The sequence below is a fragment of the Mchenga conophoros genome, linkage group LG12, assembly GCF_057382185.1.
Source record: "Mchenga conophoros isolate Kocher_MC1m ecotype Shallow Benthic linkage group LG12, M_conophoros_male_GT1.1, whole genome shotgun sequence".
Taxonomy (NCBI): Eukaryota; Metazoa; Chordata; class Actinopteri; order Cichliformes; family Cichlidae; genus Mchenga; species Mchenga conophoros.
In genome coordinates, this window is record NC_140537.1 from 11,270,278 (window position 1) to 11,294,286 (window position 24,009).

General features: G+C 40.6%; 1 protein-coding gene across 1 annotated transcript in view; it reads right to left on the bottom strand.

The window, feature by feature from the left end:
• Positions 1–1,278: 1,278 nt before the first annotated feature.
• Positions 1,279–24,009, bottom strand: part of LOC146562171 (voltage-dependent N-type calcium channel subunit alpha-1B-like) — a 349,202-nt gene continuing 326,471 nt past the window's right edge. The window contains exons 47-49 of the mRNA XM_085293681.1: positions 19,663–19,879; positions 13,546–13,763; positions 1,279–10,338 (exon numbers count right to left, since the gene is read on the bottom strand). Coding sequence (XP_085149807.1) covers positions 9,790–10,338; positions 13,546–13,763; positions 19,663–19,879 — 984 coding nt within the window. The 3' untranslated portion in view covers positions 1,279–9,789. The remainder of the gene's footprint in view (positions 10,339–13,545; positions 13,764–19,662; positions 19,880–24,009) is intronic.

The window sequence follows — 24,009 nt, forward strand, 5'->3', positions numbered from 1 at the left end:
AGCCATGAACACAGGCCCTGGTGAAATGTAGATGGCCTCAGCTGGCAACATACACCCTGGTGAAACGTAGTTGGCCTCAGCCAGTAGCACCGGCCCTGTTGTAATGTGAAGAGCCTCATCTAATAACACTGGCCCTGGTGAAATATGGATGGTATTGGTCAGCACCACACAACCTTGTGTAATGTGGATGGCACCTACGAGCAGCAAAAGCCCTGGTGTGGTGAAGATGGACTCCCAGGAAGCAATGGCCCTGGTTTAATGTGGATGGTATAATCCAGCATCACAGGCTCTGGTGTAATGTGGATGGTATGTGCCAGCATCACAGGCCCTCGTGCAATGTGGATGGCCTCAGCCAGCACCACAGGCTCTGGTGTGGTGATGATGGCCTCACAGGAAGCACTGGCCGTGATGTAATGTGGATGGTAGAAGCCGGGATCACAGGCCCTGGTGTAATGTGTATGGCCTCAGCCAACAACAGTGACCTTGGTGAAATGTGGATGGTATTGGCAAGCACCAAAGGCCCTGGTGTAATGTCAATGTTCTCAGCCAGTAGCACAGGCCCTTGTGTATTGTGGATCGCATCAGCCAGCAACACAAGCCCTGGTGAAATGTGGATGGTATCAACGAGTAGCACAGGCCCTGGTGAAATGTAGTTGGCCTCACAGGGAGCACCGGCCGTGGTGAAATGTGGATGGCATCAGCAACTAGCAGAGGCCCTTGTTCATTGTGGATAGCAACAGCCAGCAACACACTCCCTTGTGTATTGTGGATGGCCACAGCTAGCAACACAGGCCCTGGTGAAATGTAGATGGCCTCAGCCAGCAACATACGCCCTGGTAAAATTTAGCTGGCCTCAGCCAGTAGCACAGGCCCTGGTATAATGTGGATGGTATCAGCAGGCAAAGCAGGCTCTGGTGAAATGTAGATGTCCTCAGAAGGCATGACAAGCACTGGTGAATTGTAGTTGCCCTCAGCCAGTAGCACAGGCCCTGTTATAATGTGGATGGCCTCATCTAACAATACAATCATGTGCATGATATCGGCGCATGTAACAGTGAGAAACGCACTGTCTGTAGTGCTGATCTGGTAGCACTACAGACTGATCTGTAGTCTTTATAAACAGTGATTAAGGGTTTCTTGGGGACTGGGATAATTGAATATCTTACACTGCGTTAAAAGGAAGTTTTCTCTTTTTGAGCACATCTTTGAATGGCATGAACAAGACAGCTGATGGCATCTATATTGTTTATCCAGCAGATCAAATATAACAACACATGGTTTAGATTTCATCTTTTTTATTTCAAGGAGCTTTGTTTCATACAAAATGTATAATGTAGAAACAACAACAGAATTCAAAGTCTGGTCAACAAACATAAATTCACGCAAACAAACATTTCACTGAATCCCAAGACCCAAAGAAAGGAATGTTCCTCGTCTTCTGCAAGGAGTGGAACTACCAGTAATGTTCAATACTGTTTTTTCCAATAGAAATTTGTCTTTTCAACAAACCCCACAGTTTATATCAAATATTAAAAAGTAACAACAAAAGGACACATGATATCTAAAAGTAAGTAAGTATATTACATGCACATACACTGTTAGAACATGCATACGTCTGTATTTTTTTCAAGAAGAAAACCCACATTTACACCGTCAGTGTTATTCAGGAATAAAGCTGTTGGACTGCTTCTAATGTGTGGAGGCTGACTGGTCCAGACTTGGTCAAAGGTATATTTTTCTTTAATGTAATACAGACACAATACAGGTATTTTGAGATGTTTTTTTCTTTTTGGCATTATATGTTGAAACTGTTAAAATAATGATTGTATCTGCAAAAGCATATGTCTTACACTAAAAGAATGACTTTGACAGTGTTTATTTACGAAAACCTGTTATGGTGACCTAACAGGACACACCTCATCCCTCTTGGAACTATGGGATCTACATTTGACACAGTTAAAGTGTAAAGGTAAATGTTATGCATGCAAATATTCATACAAAGTTGCTACAATTTTAAATATTCTTGTTTAGTCTTTGTGCCTTTATGCATTTTAAATCTTTTTTGTTTGTGTTTCACTTTTTTTCATAGCATTTTTTATAAAATATTTGGTCACAATCATGCTGAAGCCTAAATCTGAAGAGACCAGCGTGTAATGCTACAGGATGGATGGAGAAACCAGCTTTTCTTGTTGCATAGCCCTACTCAACTGTCTTTAGCTTGTGTCAGGCCCCTGTAGTGTGTGTTGCTGTGGTTAAACAAACCCCCTGGCTGTTCCCTCCTAACAGCTGAAGGGACAAAGTCTCTCTTCCTCTACTAGTCAGTCAGGTGCTTCAGAGTTTAACATCTTGTCCTTCATGTAAAAGCACATCAATAGGCATTTCATCAGAGACAATCCACCAAGTTGCATAAAACAGAGATTGCTTGTGTGTAAGTCAGCCTGCATATGAAATTCAGAGCAAAGTGCAGTGCAGTGTACCATCTGTGGTGACTGGCTGGGGATGTTACTGAACCTGTCCCTGAGCCCGGGTCTGCTGGAGCTTTCTTCCTATTAAATGAATTGGTTAAATGCAGAGGACAAAATATCTCACGCATGGGGTTTGGAAATAAACTATGTTTAACCTCGTAGGGCCTGGTGTCCACATATGTGGACATTACATTTTGGGTTGTCTAGACCACAAAACTAAATTTTGCTCCACAAGGGCCTGAACTCTTACAAGGATATTATACTGCCACTGTTCTGTCAAAATTTAAAACAAATGTCCTCATATGTGGATATCCAGCTCTGCGAGAGAGAAAAAAGTCAGGCAAAAAGATAATTCTTTGTTTTGCATCAGGTCCCAATCACCCCAAATAGCAAAGTTAAATTAAAAATGCATGCCATGAAAGAGTTTGGGTCTTAGGAGGTTAATTGCACACTAATATGTTACAATCAATGTGGAAGTATTGTTAGTTTGATACAGATTCTACTTGAATATTTCAAAATAAGTGTTCTTTTGAATCTGGCATTTTTGGGTTATGATAGTATTATTCAGTGGTCAGGTGGATCTGTTGCCTGGTTACAATCCTCTCACTGTGTTTTGTACAAGCCAACTAGTCAACAATCTGCAAGCTCTGGGTACAACCCTGAAATGAAATACAAGATTTATATGTGTAAGCAGCATACTTTCAAAGATTATGAATGATTTGGAAGTCACCAGACTTTTGCATATGCATCAATATAGCAACACTAGCCTTTTTAAGATTGTGATTAAAAGCAAGGCCATAGGAAGTAGAGGTACTGGGGATGCTGCAACAAAGGCTACGTTCACACTGCAGGTGAAAGAGCATCAAATGCGACTTTTTTGACCCTATGCGACCCATATCCGATCATGGTATGACAGTTTAAACAGCACAAATCCGATATTTTCAAATCCGACCTAGTCCACTTTCATATGTGGTACTGAATCCGATACATATCTGATGTTTTAGAAAGCGACTGCTGTTTGAATGGGCATGTCACATTAAATCCATCTTTTACGTCACTGACAAAAGACAGATGCCGGACAGTGCAAAACGAGACAAACGAGAAAGCATGGCGGTGAGAAACGAGAAAGCGATAACTTATCATTAAGCAATAACTTAATGATAAGTTATTGCTTATCATTAAGCAATAACTTCACATTTGCTGCAAAAGGGTACTTGACTATGTTGTATGCTGTGCAAATTTGACTTTTGGGCTAGACAAAAATATTGAGCAGTGTTGGTCAAGTTACTTGAAAAAAGTAATCCGTATCTAATTACTGATTACTTCCCCAAAAAAGTAATCCCGTTACTTTACTGATTACTTATTTTCAAAAGTAATTAATTACTTAGTTACTTAGTTACTTTTTAAAAACACAATTTACAACCTGAAGAGGTGATAAAGCGATAGATCTTTCAGCCCAATTCTACTTTTTCTACATAATCCATCATACAAAATGTAATCAAATGGAAAAGTCTCTTTTTTTTAACTTGTTTTATCAATTTTAATCTTAACTTTATGCATCAAGCAAAGATTTAATTATACGCAACATTCTCTGACTTGAATAAATTAGTTTAACATTTAAACCTATTTTCTACACATTCCAGCACATAAAATAAAGTATTTTTTGTGTTTACACTCACTCTTTCAAATAGATGCAAGTAAAACACAGCAGAAAATAAATAAAGTCAAAGACTCAGCGGTCCTGTTGCTCTATTTTCACCTGTAAAGCAGGACTGCGGTAGGCGGAGGTTTACCCTGGTGCAGGTGTGCCGCGGTCAGTGGAAGAATCCGCGAGTTTCTCTGTGAGTTTCCCATTACGTCGTAGCGCACTCGGTGCTTGCTTGGAAGTTTTTCGCTGTAAAAAGAAGTTTTCTTCCCACGCACGATGGACGCTAATGTTTTTGTCACTTTTTATGGAATCAAACTCAAAGTAAGGTCAGTACTTCCACGCTTTAAACGCTGCACGCTCATACTCTCTCCCACAATCGATATGTGATCCATTGTTGATCTGCACACAGCTGTTGTCACTAACGGCGCACTTGCTTACGTCACTGTCATGAGACATTCTCGCAAAAAATCACGGTTTTAGTAACGCAGCATTACTACGGGAAAGTAACGGTAATCTAATCACGTTTTTGCAATAGTAATCCCTTACTTTACTCGTTACTTGAAAAAAGTAATCAGATTACAGTAACGCGCCCAACTCTGGTCTTAAGTGATGTCTTAGGAGGAGTCATAGTTGCAAAAATGGCATATGTTTTAATGGTTTCAAAATGAAACGTGAAAAATGAAAAAATGAAAAGTTAAACTGCCTGATATTTGCAGTTTAAGAGGTTTAATTATTGTTGCATCTATGTTAAAATATTGAGTGAAAGCCAGTATATTTTTCTTGGCTATGCAGAGCAGGTCAGCTAAGTTTTATTGTTTATCCTTGTCTGTTGTATGCAGAAGAAAGGGGTATTTGCAAAATTTAAATACTTTGTGAAGTTGAAATGTGACAAGACAAATATATATACATTTTATATCTAACAATGTAGACAACCACCCCCCTAAAAAACAAAAAGCAAAGGCAAAAACAAAACACACACACTTACTTCAGAGCTCCAAACATCAATGCCCTTTTACAAATGACACTATATCCTTGATATAATGTTTCCTTAAACCATCCATGTGGGATTTTCTTTTGAAAATTAGATTTTTCCTATAAATTACCTAAAGGTAATTTGCCTTGAAAAGCAAACAATTTAATTGTTTGACTGTGGAAATGCTGATCATTTTAGTGCAACTTTTGCACTTAACTAGAAAGCAAACAAGCTCGTGCAGAATGTTTGTCAGGCCAAAATGGTATACACTGTAATCATACACTGTTGAGTATTAATGTGGCGGAGGTCTGATCCTCCGCCACATTAATAGGCTGTGGCGGAGGCTGCAGGGAAGGTGTGGTGCAGTGAGCTCAACCAGGGAGGTTGGAGGCACAGGTGAAGGTTATTCATCTAATGAGGTCTTTCCTTCTTTATAGTGATGTCAGACACCAGAAGGAGAGAGGTGTGTGTGAGGTCAGGTGAAAAGCTGGGACGCTGGTGCCAAAGCTGAGTGCTTCTGTGTGTAGCATAAATAAAAATTATAAACAACTGTCAGAACACTGTGTGGGGTCAGAATTATTCACAATTAATTATTAATTAAATTGTTTTGGTGATCATATGAAAAGTCACACTGTTTACCAGCCAGTGTTAATTCTGACTCACCACAATGTCCATATAGCATTTGTGGGGCTTAGTATGAAAAACATTGGATACATTATTAAGGGTTAAAAGTGGTGTTTATCCTTCTGACCAGAAAAGATATATACTGATATCTTTCTCCATATTCAATCCAACAGTTGATGCTCAAGTGCTCAAGGCACAGACATGAAATTCGGTGAAAAGAAACAAAGAAAAAGTAATTCACTCTGCCTCTTTTATTTTCTTTACTCTGTGAAGATAGGGGCTGGTATAAGACCTTTTTTCTAATCCATCCATCCATCCATTCACTTTCGCTTATCCTTTTCAGGGTCGCGGGGGGCGCTGGAGCCTATCCCAGCTGTCATAGGGCGAGAGGCGGGGTACACCCTGGACAGGTCGCCAGTCTGTCGCAGGGCCAACACACAGGGACAGACAACCATTCGCACTCACATTCATTCATGATGGTGGAATTGAACTCAGGACCTTCTTGCTGTGCGGCAACAGTGCTAACCACCATGCCACCGTACTGCCCTTTTTTCTAATGATTATTCTAAAGAAATTGGATCACTGCTGTAAAACTGCATTATACAGTAGTTACTGGGCATGATGTTACAATATAATTTTTTTGATACATGTGAAAAGGTGAAAAAAATGACCCAGAAATGTCAAGTATCTCAACAACAACTGATACGCGCACACTCAGACACACACAGACATACAGTCACAGACATAGCTTGTGTCCATTTAAATGGACAAAAAATGGATTAAAAAAAAAAAAGTAGCAATCCTTGCTACTTTGGGTAGTAAACAGCCACAACCAACTACACCCATCCACTGCAGCTGACCCAACTCACACTCTACCACCTGAATAAGATACTTGCACTGTGACTCTCACTGTGACATCGTTACCAAAAATATACAAAGAGGTTATATCAGGTAGTTAACCAGTTCTAACATTTTAGCATGCAAATTAAGTTTCTGACTTTAATTTAAATTGAATGATATATTTATCGTTTTCATAATTAAATCCCAGCATAGCGTTTCCACAATGCTGATCCTTAAGTTCCCACCCACATGACTACATGGTATCAAAAACAACCACATAGAAAAAAAAACAGAACTTAATTTTTCACTCCTGTCTTTTAAGTGTAGATATTGACTCTGCTTGCAGATAAGGCTTTCTATACAACACATTTTCCTGCAGAGCTAGATATATATAATGAATCCAACATCTATTTTCATGTGGCTGCATCAGAAAACAGTGACATTGCATCTTTTTCTATCTAAAAGGAGAGGCACTTAGTCTTAAAACATCGCAAAGAAGTCTGTAAGAAACATTAGACCTGAAACAATGGCAAACTGTAAGCAGTTCACATAAAACACTCCTTTGTTTTTCCTCATATTGTATAAAATGTGCACAATGGAGAAAGAACATCAAGGAAAGGAAAGGAAAATTTGAGGTAAAAAAAATCCCAACAACAATCAAACAAACAAACAAAACTATTTCCACTACCACGCGCTATCTCATTCCTAAATTCTGCAGCGGTATGAATTCCATCTTTTCCACTGAGGGAATGTTGAAAAGGATTAGGCATCATCATGGAATGGTAAAGTCCAAAGCTAAAGACAGCACAGCTATCTGTACAGTGTCATGTCTGAGGTTTTCAAATACCATTTCATTAAACTACTGACTTGATTTTTGTCCTGATCCTGTGACTTACAGTGTTGACACCACCATCTGACTCTGAAATGCAACAACTGACAGCAAGTAATGGTCATAGCCTCCTGAGAACCTCTTTCAGTTTAACTTATTTTTGTGTGATTCCCTGCCTCTTTGGAGCTAAATTGGAGTGGCCAGGATGTCCTCTCTTGAGAACTTTTTTTTTTTTGTGTCCCGTTTGGATCTATAGCCATCAGAATTGTTGTCTTGAGGCCAAGAAAGATGCCAAGAGGATTTATTTTAAGTGGATCATCATATTGGTCCATTTGATTGACCTTTATTATAATTATGAATTTATTTTATTTTCAGTTGCAAACGGGACAGACATGACTGTGGGATAGGACAGGGGGAAAGAATGAAAGAAAGAGGGGGAGAGAAAGAAAGAAAACCAAAGGGGAGAAAAAAAAAGAACAATACAAAATTTGTAATTTATTTTATCAACTTTCCTTCTGACGATGCTGTCTGTGTTGAGCGCTCAGTGAATCTGCATTTGACTACTCCGCCTAGGCTCGAGAGTGCAGCCTAGGCGGAGTAGTCGAACGCAGATTCACTGAGCACTCAACACAGACAGGATGGTCAGAAGGAAGAGCGCAGGGCAAGCTAGCGAGACAGAAGTGGACCTCCCCACCCTCATTCAGATCTGGCGTTTGGAATTATTTTGGTTTTCATGTGACGTATGACCCTGAAGGTAAGCGAGTCATGGACTAAAGTAAAACAGTATGTTGGGATGTGCCATGCAATGCTCAATTACATGGGTGGGAGCTAGTGTGTTAGCGCAGTTAGCTCGTTAACGTGTTGGCCGTCTAGCCCCTCTGTATAGGGTAGCTCGTTAACGGAGATTTGCCGTGTTGTGGCGTTAAGGTTATTTCAACGAGATTAACCTGAAAGCACTAGTGGGAACACAACGAATATGACTGCACATTTACACCGACATCATCCTAGTGCAAAGACAAAAACAACAAGCATGCATGCTACAAACTTTAGCCGAGTCATTTAGACAGCAGTTAGCACAGGATTCTCCTTATGGAGACCTGATATGTTTAATATGCTGCTGAGAATATAGCCCAGAAGAAGCGGATAGTATAGCTTTTATTTTGGAAAGAGACATTTCTCTGTAATAAACTCTCTTTTCCAAAGATGAGTGATTCCTCAATCAGATACAGGGCTCGCAATATCGCTAGCCCGACGTCCCGGGGCTATCTCTCCCCTGCCTGTCGGGCTATTGTAGGAAGGAAAAATATATGTCAATGCTTTTGCATTCTTTCAGAAATGTAGCTGGGTAATTATGTCATTGGGTGAGCCACTGTCAATATGTGACATATTGAAATCGTGTTTGAATTTGCGCTTGTTTTTTTGCTTTCACTTTGCAATCGCGCGAACTGTGTATAGAGAGCGACAGCACTGATCTGTGAGTGATGATAATTTGTGCACCAATTCCTCTGACATCGTCTTATTAATTGTTAGCTTACTATGCAAACATGACAAGTGAAATCTCCCGCAGCTTAAACATGTGAGAGGTTGATCGCGCAGAGAATCACTGAGCTTATGTGAGTGCAGCAGGATATATATTTCACTACGATGACCTGGATGATTGAGAACCTTCACAGACAGATATATATTTTAGTTCTGCTGAGCCAAATAAGACAGGTCAGGGTGAAGAAGTGACAGCCAAAGAAAAGCTTACCACAAAACGGAGAAGTTATGACAAATCAGACTATAAGGCAAAAAGAAAGTGCAGCTTTATGGTTTCATGGACAAAAGAATTTCTGTGGCTGCAATATGACGAGCTAAAAAAACAACACGCACAAGGGTTAGGGTTAAATTTAAAAACTGTACTTTTGTGTTAAAATATATATTTATAATTTTAATAAATGACAAATTAAAAAGGCATGAACATTTTTTTTTTGTATCGAAAAAATATCGAACCGTGACACCAAAGTATCGAACCGAACCGTGAATTTTGTGTATCGTTGCACCCCTAATATATATATATATACTTTCCATATAATATATATATATTGTATGGAAAGTTGCTTCAGGATCAGTATGGTGGTGTCAGTAGCAAATCAAAAACAGACACTGTAAGACATTTGATACTGACAAAAAGTCTGCCTTTCTGCTACAAGCGCTTTGATAAAGAGGATACTTTTCTATTCACATTCAAATATTACCCCCTTAAAGCATTCTCCTCAGATGTTCTCCATAACTTAAGATCTCCAAGTTAGGATTACAATAAAGCATTAAAACACATACAGTGATGCTGTAAACTAAAGCCTTCAAAGAAGATGATAAAACTCATCACAATTCCTCAAAAATGCATTAAAAAGGTTTGTTTAAAGCCATGCTAGCACCATTCATCCTTTACTGCCTCCTGGTAACACCTGGGTGGCCTGATGCCAGAGCCTGGGCTGGTGCTACCCCCAAAGCTGATGTGGTACCCATTGGGCATACCAATGTTCTGTTGTTGAGCAGGAGACAAGGCTCCCATCATGTGAGGCAGTGCGTTCCAAGAGGAGTGTCCAGCACAGGGGCTGGGAGACAGCGCCGCCATATCCTGGAAGACTTGCAGCTGGTCCCGGAGGCTGCCATAGAGGCTACCCAGAGCCTTGCCCTGGCCCAGGAAGGGCTCTGAGCTGATACGAGTGACGGGGCAGGGGAAGTGGTGAGAGCCGCTGTAACGGAGGCCATTGTGCTCTGAGAGGCCACGGCTTAGCCGGCTGGGACTCAGAGAGGTCTGGCTGGACACAAAATGCACAGGAGAGGAATTGGCAGTCTTGTAAGCCACCCCGGGTCGCGGGGTGTGGGGGATCTTGGGGAGCTGCCGACGTCCACGGCTTGACGTGCTAGTATTGGAGCTCAGTGCCACTGGGCTGCCTTTAACCCAACCACTGCCCTAGATGAAAATTGGACAAGCAATTTGAAATGATGAGGAAAAAGAAAATATGCCAGAGAAGAAAGGAAAATGGGAAGAATATGTATAAGTACAGAGCCACCCAAGGGAAGAAAAGAAAAGAAAGACACCAAAATACATGTACATGGTAAGATAACAGCAAACATAAGAGGGACAGAGAAGACAAAAATAAAGACGCACAAATGGATAGATAATCACAGAGGGACATGATGAAAAAGACAAAGTGGGAAGAAAAGCGAAAGGTCATGAGAGGCTATACTGAAAGCAGACAGAGAAGAAAGCACTAAAAACATGCAGAGCAATCACAACAGTCTGCATTTAATTTCTGCTTGTCTATATCACACATTTGCTGATGCTCTGTAATATATATGGTAATGTGACAAAAAGCAGTCTTTTATTCTGCTTTTATTCAAATATATCGAGTCAATTCAACTTGACTTAAGTAATACAAAGTTTACAGTGGAACACATATTCACTGCAAGAGTAAGTGTCTACAGGCATCTGTAAAGTATGGTCATGGTTTGGGGTTGCATTTTAGCTAATGGTGTTGGAGATCTTGTTAAAACTGATGGAATTATGAGAGCAGAAAAGCAGAGCCAGATTTTGATGCAATTTGCAACAAAATCTTAAAATCTTCTGAATGGCAAGAGCGTCATCTTTTAGCATGAAAATGGTCCCAGATATACTGCCAATGCAGTAAAAGCAAAGCAGGACTCCATGCCTCCACAGAGCCTGGACTTCAACAATACTGAAGTGAAGTTTGATCATCTTGGAAATAACTTAAAAAAAAAAAACAGGTCAAGAAAGCTGGAGAACTATTCCTGAAGAATACTTAAGAAATGAAAAGAATCAAGTTTTGTAGGGAACATTTAGACATTAGTACAAAATACTGAGTTCTAAGCTTGTTTTAACTGTACAAACACTATTTTGCCATATATACTGTATTTCCATCTTTGTATGTTTCAATAAATTACTACTCTTATTTAAAATTTTCTTGCAAAATATAAAGAAATGAAGGGTGGCTCAAGACTTTTACTATATATTGTATTTATATTAAATGCTGATATTGATAAGTTAATATTTTTCACCGGCACTAATTGACTTGTAACACCCAGCTGAAATGGAAAAGGTTCCCAGTTATCTAAAATACATGCACAGGTTAAGTGTATATGATGTAAAAACTGTCAGATAACACTATGTGGATAAATAGTGTTATGCTTTGCTATTCTTTAAAGTTTCCAGTTTGCATTGTTTTTTTTTTCTCGCTTTTCTTAATCTCACTTATCTGTTACCTCATTGATTCTCACTGTGTTCTGCACTCTTTCATTCATCCTTCTTACCAGTGGAAGTTGTGGTAAGAGACTTTTTCAATGTAAACCTTTATTTTTCAGATTAAGTCAACTAATTTATTTTCAAATTGCTCTAAATTCCACCATTTCATGTCCTACTCAATCAGATCAGCTTGTGCCTCTCTTGCTTTTAAGGGAGCAATACAGATGTACTAGACAGCACGTCTTTCATATCAGGCTCTTTTAATCACATTTTTACTTCACTTGAAACAATCTATAAATGTACCTTCACATATTTTAGCTAAAAAAAAAACTCTGCAGTTTACTTATTTTAGTTTCTTCCTGTAAGTCCATTACCTGCATGAGGCGCACTAGGGGTTGGGTTCAATGTCTGTCACACAGCAGTCAAGGTTGGGGGCCCTGCTTGTCCAATCCCTGGCTATCAAGGCTGGATATTGGAACACAAAATGTCACCTTTCTGGTGGGGAAGGAGCCTGAACTAGTGCTAGAGGTTGAGAGATACTTAAATATATTTGGGGTCACCTCAACGCACTGCTCAGGTTCTGGAACCAGTCTCCTGGAGAGGGACTAGGCTCGATTCCAGTCTGAAGTTTCCCTTGATGAGTGACAGCAGGCTGAGGTGGGTATTATCATTTCCACTTGGCTAGCTACTGGTACATAGGGTTTTAACGGTGGATTACAGAGCTGTTTCCTTGTGCCATTGACTCAGGAACAGGTCTAGACTGTCGTTTGCACTTATGCAACTGTTCAGAGTATCCAGACTTCTTGGATTCACTAGGTGGGGTGCTCAATGGTGCTCTATCTGGTGAATGTCATCCTACTGGGAGACTGCAACACTCATGTGGCAAATGACAACAAGACCAGGAATGGCACTATGATCGAAAGAATGAGATCACGGGTACAAACAGCTTTCTCTGAAAGGTAGCTGGCCTCTCCCTTAGAAATAGAGTGAGGAGTTCAGCCATCTGAGAGAGGCCCAGACTAGAGCTGCTACTCTTCCACATCAAAATGACCCAGTTGAGGTGGTTTGGGCATCTGTCAAGAATGCCTCCTGGGCACCTTCTCTGTGAGTTTCTTCGGGCATGTTCCACTGGAGGCAGAACCAGGATATGCTTGAGAGATTCCATCTCTTAGCTGGCCTAAAAACATCTTGGTGTTCCCCAGAATAAGCTGGAGAAGGTGCCTGGGGAGAGGAATACCTGGGCATCTGTGCTTAGACTCCTGTCCCCACAACCCAGTCCCGGATAAGTGGAAGAAAATAGATGGATGGACAGACAGGCAGATGGACCCAGGATGATAGCACACTTTTCCTCCTGAGTTATCAAATTAGATTATTTAACATTAACACCAAGCTGGATAAGGCATGTTGTATAAATGCTGTATGGCTGTCTTCTGAAAGTTGATCCTACAGTCAAATATTCCTGTGGTAACATTGACTGTACTTGTGAGTATATGTTACGAGAAGCTGGACTGTGTAATACTCTAGAGTGTGACATATGTCCATGGCTAAAAGAAGTGAGTTGCCCAAGCCATACTTATCATTGAAGACAGGGGCCAAATCATAGGTATAAAACAATCCAAACCGTATAGTTGCATTTATAAATTCTTTCAAAAGAAAGTAAAAATGGGGATAAAAGAGCCTGATTTGAATAAAAATAGAAAAATATATTATCCTACGTGTTGGCCCCCCTAAAGCAACAAATACCTGAATCGTCATTATGGAAAGCCCAAGTCTATTTGAATGATGAGTAGGAGGAGAAATGGTGGAAAATGGGGGGATTTGCAAAAAAAGAAGACGCCTTAAGCTAAACTAACAAGAATGACATTAAAAAATGAAAGCTCAAAGATGACCTTAGTCAAAAAGAACATGCTTGCCCACCTGCTTGTTGCTGGTTTCCAGCCCTTCACTTGGAGAGCCAGCACAGCTGGCGGTGGAAGATTTCGAGTGGCACTGTCCCCGGCTGCAATAGCGGTCACAGGAGTAGTAGCGCTGTTTGTCTGCAGAGGAATGATGGTATTTCCTTTCATGGGAGCGTCCACGGTCGTGGGCTCGCTCTCTGGAGGCTGTTGTTTCCGATGCTGGCTCACCCACTGCAGCTGTGAAGGAAGAAAATATTGCTGGGTGTTTCTGACAAGTCCTAAGATTTTCTTACTCCCCAGTGTTTAATACAGTGTTTCAGTAGGGGTAAAGATTCTAACAGTCATGACAGAAACAGCATAGGTCATTTCTAATCTAATTAACGATTAAGCATTTAATAGGTTAGAATTAGTTTGGAATGGAAAGGCCTTAATCAGAGAGATGACTCTGACAGAGCTCCAGAGTTGCTCTGTTGAGTGAAAACAGTCTTCCAGAAGGACAACCATTTCTGCACCATTCTACCAAGAGGCAGATAGTTGCTGGATAGCGTAGTGGGCTACTGGAACAAGGAGGCATAAGTGGGCAGAGATGGGTAGTAACGCGTTACTTGTAACTGTAATCCATTACTTTTTCAAGTAACGAGTAAAGTAAGGGATTACTATTGCAAAAACGGTAATTAGATTACCGTTACTTTCCCGTAGGAACGCTGCGTTACTAAAACTGTGATTTTTTTGCGAGAATGTCTCATGACAGTGATGTAAGCGAGTGTGACGTTCGTGACAACAGCTGTGTGCAGATCAACAGTGGATCATATATCGAGTGCGGGAGAGAGTATGAGCGTGCAGCATTTAAAGCGTGGAAGTACTGACCTTATTTTGAGTTTGATTCCATAAAAAGTGACAAAAACATTAGTGTCCGCTGTGCGTGGGAAGAAAACTTCTTTTTAGAGCGAAAAAAAACCCTAAACTTCCAAGCAAACACCGAGTGCGCTACGACGTAATGGAAAATTCACAGAGAAACTCGTGGATTCTTCCACTGACTGCTGCGGCACACTGCACCAGGGTAAACCTGTTTTAAAAAAGGGACCTTTCCATTTGATTACATTTTGTATGATGGATTATGCAGAAAAAGTAGAATTGGGCTGAAAAATCTATCGCTTTATAACCTATTCAGGTTGTAAATCGTGTTTTTAAAAAGTAACTAAGTAACTAAGTAATTAATTACTTTTGAAAATAAGTAATCAGTAAAGTAATGGGATTACTTTTAATTCGTTACTGTAAGTGGGCAAGAAATAAAGAAATAAAAAACAGGGTGCTGTTGCAATGCTACTACATAAGTAACCCCAGCAGTTTGAACAGGATGAGGGGCTTATGGAATCTTTGATATCCAGCATCCAGCATTGACGGCGAAACAACTGGTGTTCCAACATTCAGAAGAAGGACCTACTCTCATGGCTAGAGATTGCAACAGCAAGGGGGAGGCAGGACGACAGGTATCATCACCCCCACCCGAGATTGGGTACCAAGTGCACCGGAAAAAGGATCTTTGAGTGCATGAGGATCACAGTGAAGCTTGAAACCTGGATGTTTCCACAACACAACCTCAGAAATGTGCATTTCTTAACTGTACGTGCAATATCTGCATTATAATCAGACTCCTGTGCATGTAGAAGTATATATAGAAGAGAAGTGTAGTCGGATGGTAACGAAGAGAGGGAAGGTAGTCAGGAGATTGAACTACCAGAAGGCAACTTTGCAACGTGTTCTAGTAATAGAAGGGGCTACCGTTTTTTGTTTTTGTTTTTTTCAATTATTCAGAAAAGGTATATGATAATATTGATAAAAGGTATATGATAATATATAACAGGACTAATGGGACAGTAGTACAGAGGTTTCAGAAGTTGCTTTAGAACTCTTCTGTTCTTTAAGATTCCAGTGTCCTTTTTTAGTATTTCTACTGCTATACAGCAAATACAGCAGAATAACTGCTAATTAATTCACCAAATTTCTTTTTCCAAATTGTAAATAAATATGGTTTAAAACAGTGCTTTATGATGCTAACATGATTTACTTGGCCAACCAAGTAAAAGTGGATACTTACATAAGTATCCACTTTAATCTAAGTATCTGGATTTAATTGTGCAAATTTAATTGTTTTAACCCTTAGCTTCTAACAGAGCAACCTTGGAAGCAATAACAGGAGTGATCTGCTACAGTCAGAGAAGTACTACTGCTCAGTGGAGGGCTCATGGTTAGGAAAGAAGGGAAGCTGAGCTCCTGAAAAGTCGCAGAATTCAGGACTTCAACAAAACTCGGACAAAGTGGTAACTAACCGTTTGATGGATGTTGCTCTTGTTTTGTCCTTTTTTTTGACTTTACTAATTTTCTGTGCTTGTTCTTTTGAAACTCCTCACACTTATATGTTTAGATTTTATGCTTTATTTATAGTGTGTTGGTTTTTATTGAGGGGTTATTGAGATCAAAATCCTCCTGATCTCCTCAGCAGTGTGTCCCCCTCCATGCCAGAGAGCTAGCAATTATTTCCCCCCACTGTACATTAAAATCAAGAAGCATTTTTTGTCAAATGTTTCGTTAAAATCAGAGGTTTTTATAGGTGACTTAAGTTAAGTCCCTAATATTCTTTCCAATAATGTGTTTTATTGTTTTCCCCTTGTATTTAACTATATTAAACTGACAGTACATGTTATATTTGAAGTAGTATGTAAGAAGCAGGTAAGATGCTAGAGCAGGGGTCCCCAATCCCAGTCCATGAGGGCCGCTGTCCCTACAAGTTTTAGATCTCACCCTGGGTCAACACATCTGAATCACATGATTAGTTCATTACCAGGCCTCTGGAGAACTTCAAGACATGTTGAGGAGGTCATTTAGCCATTTAAATCAGCTGTGATGGATCAAGCACACATCTAAAACCTGCAGGGACACCGGCCCTCGTGGACTGGGATTGGGGACCCCTGTGCTAGAGAGCTGCCCTTCTTGTCAAAAGGTGTCAGAATCTGAAACCTTTGATTCAGAATATGAATGAGTATCTTTTTACATTTGAACAGGTAAATATCTGTCAAGAAGAGATATTTCAGTGACTATGTTGCAATGCAATCTACTGTAAGACAGATGACAAGAGTCTGAACTACTTTGGTGAGCCTTTAGTCAGTGCAAACCAACTGCCACTAAGCAGCAAAAAACTTATGGCAAAGTGGAAACGCTAACCTGATGGTGGCATCGAAGAAAATCGGAGGATTTCTTGATTGTTTATTTATTCATTTATCTATCGTTTTCCCGAACTGCAAATTGCTTTGTTAACTAGTAAAAGTTGCATTTCCTGCAAAAATACTGGGTGAATGCCATGTAGTGGAAATCATGTGCCAAAAACAGCTGAAGAAGCGGAACTATCTGCTTTATTTCAAAGGGTACACTGAAGAGGAGCGAGAAAGAAAAAAAAAGCAGAAGGAGCGAGAGCAGGAAAGAAATGCGGCAACAACCACAAGTAGGATTCAAACCTGTGCTGCCCACTCTCAGGGCACCTGCTCATCTCAGTGAGGCAAAGACAGATTTCCTATCCTGAAACAAACGTAATTCATGGGAAAACGGTAAACGGTATGAAAAAAAATTATTTTACCGTGACCGTCAGGAGTGTCTGAAGATATTGGCACAAGGCTCATGTCTCTGGAGTCCCCGGTTTAGAAGATATGACGAGTTGAAAAGTTAAAAAGCTTAATATTTAAAAATGCATAAAAGTTATGAGCACCAAAAGATAGAGCTGCAGGGCTCTAGACTAACTTTTTCCATGGTTACACTGGTGCGCCTAACTTTTTTGTTAGATGCAGATAGTCATTCATATTCTGAATCAAAGGTTTCACAAAAGTTTAGGTGCACACAAATTTTTCAACAACATCGCTTAACACTGTAGTTTTACATGTGCACTTTAAAAAAAATAAAATAATACAGGCAATATCGATATAGGCAATATCGATGTTTAAATTATTAACTAACAGTCTTGTCAACACAAAGTTCTTTATTTGGAGCACCATTCTACAAGAAAGATAAGTTACTGAAAGTCCTTGTTCTTAAAGTGCTTTGGCAGTCTTTGGCAGTAGTAGACATTGTAGACAATGTTAAACTTAATCATCATCTCGGCCTCTGATGATCTGTTTGCTGCTGCCTGCCGCTGAAAGGGAGTGGGGAGAGGGGACACTTGTTTTGCAATTTGGCATCATTTTAAAAAAGTTTACATTTCTTCGCTATTAAACAGCAGAAATTTGGCTTTCTTGTTGGAGGTCATTTTTGGAGAAAAACAAAACAGCAGCCGACAGCACTGTACATGACTTGTGCTTAATAATCGAATGAATAATGCAGAAAACAGAGATTTGAGAAAGAAAACTGTTCTAGAAGTACACTGAGAGAGAAAAAGCACTGTGCAGCAAGTGTGATTTTATTGTGGCGGAAGCAAAACAGCAAAAGTAAGAGGGAATTCATGATGATGTTTATCAAATGTGAAGACAAGTTTTGATCTTCTTTTGCTGCTGCAGTCAATTTTGGTTGGAGAGTGACAAAACCTGCAGCATCATAATCTAGCGCAAAAAAAGACGTAAACACAAAGCATGGACCCGACGCATCAGAATCAGTAAGCTGTCAGCTTTCAGCATCAACGCGTCCATGTACATGTCGTCAGGTGATAAAGCTGACATTTCACTGATGTGTCGGGGCCGCATTCTGTGTTTACGTCTTTGAGTGGAATCCGTTTAGCTGTTCTTATTTACTGTTAGCTTGTTGGTGGTTGTTGAAATAGTTTTGTGAGGTTTAAACTGAGATTCTGGCCTTTCTGGTAAAATACATTTATATTTAAAAGTTGATTCAGGATTCAATGAATCGATATCACTTTATTCAAGCTGCTCACCTCTCTCTATCCGCCTGCACTTTCAAAAGTACACACTGACTATCTCTGATTGGTTTAAACCATGTTATGGGCATAATGTGTGTCTGCTGTTGACCACGCAGAGACTTCCAGAGTTGCGGAGACCTTTTTTTGTACTAAACAGCTGGTTGCACCAGTGCGACCTAGGATTTTTTTTAGTCACACCATTGAGAAATTAAGTCGCATAAGCGACCAAATTGGTCACACTCTAGAGCCCTGTAGCTGGCATTAGCAGAAATAGCAGAACAGTTTAAAATTTGAATGGTGAAAATAGCACAAAAACTGTGGGAGTAGTTAAGTGTCAAAGATTAAAGAAACAGGAACTCAGTAGGTTGAGTGAACCTATTGACCTTCACCAAAGTGATGCTCACCCAATGAGCTTACTTAGGTGATGTTAACAGAAAACATTGTGATTCCACTGACATGCAGATTAGACTATGAAAGTCTGGATATCTGGAATACGTGTCATTTTCTGCTTCTAAGTTTTATTTTTGACCCAAATGTCTGTCTCCTTTAACTTGCATGTTAAAGAAACAAGACTGCCTTATTTCATCTGTGCAATACTATCAAAATAAGGAACACATTTTAGTAATGCCGAAAAACTAGGATGTGAGGGAGGCTATATGTCTTCCTTTTAAGCTTCACTTTATTGGCTCTCTATTTTAAGTCGTTATCATTTATCGTAAATAAATCCTAATAAATCTCCCCAAATCCTTTTGCTCTCAGACTGCAGGTATACCTGTAGTTCACAGAGCATTCCAAAGTAGAATGGGAAGCAGAGTCTTCATCTTGGACACTAAGATTGCTGGGGATCACAATCCACTATGCACTGCTCCTCCAGATCCTTTGTTTCACCGCTTTTTTATTCTCTTACTGCTCTAGAGGTTTTTTCTGGTTAAAAGGGACTTCTTCAACCCCATCGTCACCCAAGTCCTTGTTCTTAGTGAGTAGCTGGGGCTCTTGCTAATATTGCAGATCACGCGTCCTATAATATAAAGCCCCTTAAAGGAAACTATTGTTGTGAGTTGGCACCATATAAATGAATTGCAACTGAACTAAAAACAATCACATAAAATTATAGGATAGCATGATGGGACAGTCCAATACTAAGTGGGACTAGATGATACTGAAGTGGGACTAGATGATACTGAATGTCTTTGTACACTGTGATTTTGATAGTGCTTGTGAATAAATTCTGACTGACTTTACCAGCAGAACCGGGAGGTTGACCTGCCAAAGGTGCATCTAAAAACCTCTGTCTGTTCTCTCTGTCTCGGTCTCTACGGTGGTGGCAGCGACGGTGATGGTGGTGGGTTCTCTCCTGGCTTGGTTTTTCCAGGGTGTAGTCTCTTAAATTGACCTCTTGGGGCCGCTGTGGGGTCACAGTTGAGGCTGAGCGCTTCATAGGGCTGGCATCAGGGACAGACTGAAGGAGAAAGACGGATAGAGAAAGCCAGTCAGCAATACATTTTAGAGTTGTTTTTCCCCACAGCTTCATGTAACAACTGCATCTAATTATTTAATCCACACAGTAATTGCCCACTGCTTAATCTGATGAAGAAAATACATTACAGCACAAATGTAATCATTTGTGTTGTGTTTTAGAATAATTGACTGTTGTCCCACATGACACAACAAAGGGAGTGAAAACATTTTACATTTAGCTAAAGAATGCATCAGTATTAGGAGCACAGGGCCAATCTGCCCATACAAGTCTGTCTTAGTAAATAGTAAGTAAGTATCAAGATAAGATAAGACTTTATTGATCCCACGACGAGGAAATTAAAGGCAAAGGACCAGGTGTTTCACTCATACCAGTAGGAGCTAATTCATTCAGCTGATTAACCTATTTTAAGATAGAATTAGTTTCAGGTTTTATAACATTCTGTAGACTTTTCACATATATGGAACACCCAACTGGAATGATCTGTAACAGAAAATTTATTTAAAAAAAAAGTCAAAATTAATAGTGAAGGGTGAATAAGACTTTTTAAGAGACATCTTCTAGTTCCAGAAAAAAAACCCTCTGTATTTAGCAATAGCTAAAAAAACAAACAAACTGATTTTCAGAGGTCAGAAATAACAAAGTACACTAATGTGTAAAGTACAGATATCTAAAATTTCTACTTAAGTATTTATTTTTTTGACTACTTTTTTGCTTTTACTCCCTACATTTTTAAACAAATATCTTTACTTTCTACTCCTTACATTTTAAAACCAGGCTCATTAATTTTGTTTTAACACATTTGAAGGGTATTATCATTTTGTCACTGCAAGTCTTCAAACATCAAACTAATTTGAACCTAAACAGTAACAAATGAATTGCAGTCCTGTTCATTTATTAATTAACAGGGGATGTTGCATTAAAAGAGATGACATGTGCCAAAGTCAGAGGTGTCAGTGTTTTGTTTGTTTTTTTTTGTTTGTTTGTTTTTTTGCTTCAGGTAATTTCAAAGGCAACGTTTCTATCAGCTCAACAAATATCAGCAAACACAGAAACTCTTTGTGTGCAGTTTGTCTCACAATGTGTAGCTAGCTTTAGCTAACACTGTTTTTTAAATGAAGAGATGGAACTAGGTTTCCAAAAATAAAGCGAGCCTTTATTGTGGCTGATGGCATGACAAAAACACTAGAGAACACTAAGGAGAAACTAAGGAGACTGAGAACACTGTGTAAACTAAAAAGACTGACACTCTGTGGAAGAACTATGAAAAAACTATGAACACAGAGTAACTAGGCAGGCTATGAAACAGTGACACAATAACGGAAACTATGAAAAGATGAGGTGAGGATAACAGACAATCTGACACTGACTGAGCAGAAACACACGGATTAAGTACACATAAGGAATGATCAGGTGGGGAGGAGGCAACCCCCCCTCTGTCCCCTTCTGGCTGCCTCTGCCTCAATTTTATCCCACAACTTAGACATTCACATTACTCACACTCTCATTACACATGCATATAGGATCTTGGGGGTGGACACGCTACACGGAATCCAAATTACCATCAGGGTGTACACCTCACCCCTGGCGTCGTTGCCCACCTCTCAATTTTAAATACACGTAGACATTGAGGGCTAGCAGGAGGGGCTATGCGCTTACCTGCTGCTCTCTGACAGGTAGCTCCATGCCCTCCTGGGTTTTAAATGCACCTTAGAACACACATGCATCAACACTACAATAAGCGGGTGGAGGGAGGTTTGGAGTCTTCTCTCACCCCGTTCTCTGCGGCCTGCTGGAGCGGGGGGCTAGGAGGAGGAGTTGGCCCTCCGACTGGGGTCTGAAATGTAGGGCCTCCCTGCTGTGGAGTCGGGTCGGTCTGCTTCTCCCCACCGCAGGGAAAAGGGTAACACCGCCTGGGTCTGGGTGCAGTTCCCCCCTCCAGGGGCAATGTACCTAGACCCGGTTCGTAGAGTACGCTTTATGTCTGTCTCCACGTTGGTTGAGTGTGGAGTAAGTGCATATGAGAGCATGAGGGTGGGAATGGATGTTTGTATCTGTGTGTGCCTGTATGTCTGTGTCTATACGTCAGGTTGGGTATCAGACGTCACCTCTCTGGGGACATATCAGGCCCTCCAAGGTTTGGAGGCCTATCTCCCCCCACCACTTCCCCTGCCGGTGGCGGACTCCCTCAGACATCGGTGCGTTGGTGGTTCTTTGTGTCCGGGGATGGGCGCCCAGGTACACATCGGGCCACTTCGGAGGTGGGGTGCCCGCGGCCTCTCGGCCTGGGGCTTGGTCACTCAGGCACAGCTGGCTGCTGGCGGAGCTCACGGGCGCATCACTGCAACCCCCCTGGCTTCTGCTCCGCGGCTGCTGAGTGACCCCTCATCTGGGACTCTCCTCAGCTCTTTCTGGGACAGTGGGACGGCTGCCCCTCTGTTGGTCTTCCTTGGTCTCTTGTGTTCTGGGGGCCTCTGGATGTCTGGAGTTTTGATCTCCTCCATACCTGCTTCATGCCCTGGAGGACGGGGCAGTGGCTCCCCACACCCTCTAGCACATAGGTGTCAAACTCTGGCCCACGGGCCAAATTTGGCCCGCAGCCTAATTACATTTGGCCCGCGAAGCCATACCAAATTACTATTAGAGCTGGCCTACTGGTATTATACAGCTAATATATATATTGTTTAGTATTAAGCTTTGCTTGTTCCATATTCAGTTTTCCAGCAAAACTTATTTGAGTCCATAAGAAAAGATTCATTCTTATATCTGGAGGAAGTTTTTTTTTCAATAAATATTAATGTTAGCCCACGACTTTGTTCCAGTTTTGAATTTTGGCCCACTGTGTATTTGAGTTTGACACCCCTGCTCTAGCAGATCATTACATGAAGGAACCTTTTAAAAACAAGCGCGTCCATGTTCACGGGTGTACACACGGGAGCTCACACTCACAAACTACACCCTTTTTGGCTCCTACCTCAAAGCACACTGTGCGCTGTCGATCTTACGTGCTGCACAATAATGTTTAATATTTAGTATTTACTGTCATGTTCCCATATATCATTGTGATGTTGTTTATTCTATTACTCTCGTTTTCTTCTGCTTGTTTTCTTTTTTCTTTCTCAACAGGTGATCCAGGTGATCGATATATGTATTTATTTTTTTTTGCTTATTCTGTTGGTTTTTGTTTTTTTGCCCTTCTCCCCCGTCCCTCTTCTCAGCTGTTTTTCTTTCCCTCTTTCTTTCCCCCCTTCTTTCCCCCCTCGTCGTTACAAAAGCACAACTACTGTCCACACCCCAACCACACCTCACCTCACAGTAAATTATCATTTCCATTTTAAGCATTTCCAAATAATCATTTTCCATACTGGCAGTATAAATATACACAGTATACTGCCATCACTACAATATACATGTTTTACACACTCCTTTTGTTGTAAAACATGTATATTGTAGTGATGGCCGCGCGCACAGACGCAAGTCAACTTTATTTGTCGATTCTGCCACATGTACAGGACATACAGAGAATAGAAATTGCGTTACTCTCAATCCCTAGATAAATAGCAAATGAACATTTAAATATATTTAAATATAAAAGTGATTAAAAATGCAAGTAAAATAATTAAAAAGTAAAAATTTAAATAAATACAATTTTACATATAACAAGAAAGCTATACAATATACAATATAATGAGTAAGTGACATTGAGTGTAAACCAGGCAGAGTAGTGCAAATAGGCAAATAGTGCAAATGGAGATTTAGTAATGTACGGTAAGAGAAAGTGTAACAACAAAGTCTTATGAGGTAATGGCAGTCCAATGCTCCACAAAGTGACTGGTAACTGGTGCAGGCCAGTGAGTGAGTCAGAGAGTGTGTGTGTTTGTGTGTGTGTGACAGAGTTCAGTGAGACCGTGGAGGAGAGAGGGGAGAGGGGGCAGAATCGGGAGGGAGTTAAGCTTCCTGACAGCCTGATGGATGAAGCTGTCCTTCAGCCTGCTGGTCCTGGCCTGGAGACTCCGCAGTCTCCTCCCCAACGGCAGCAGCTTGAAGAAGCTTTGCATTGGGTGCGTGGGATCAGCCGCTATGCAAAGGGCTTTTTTAGTGAGACGGGTGCT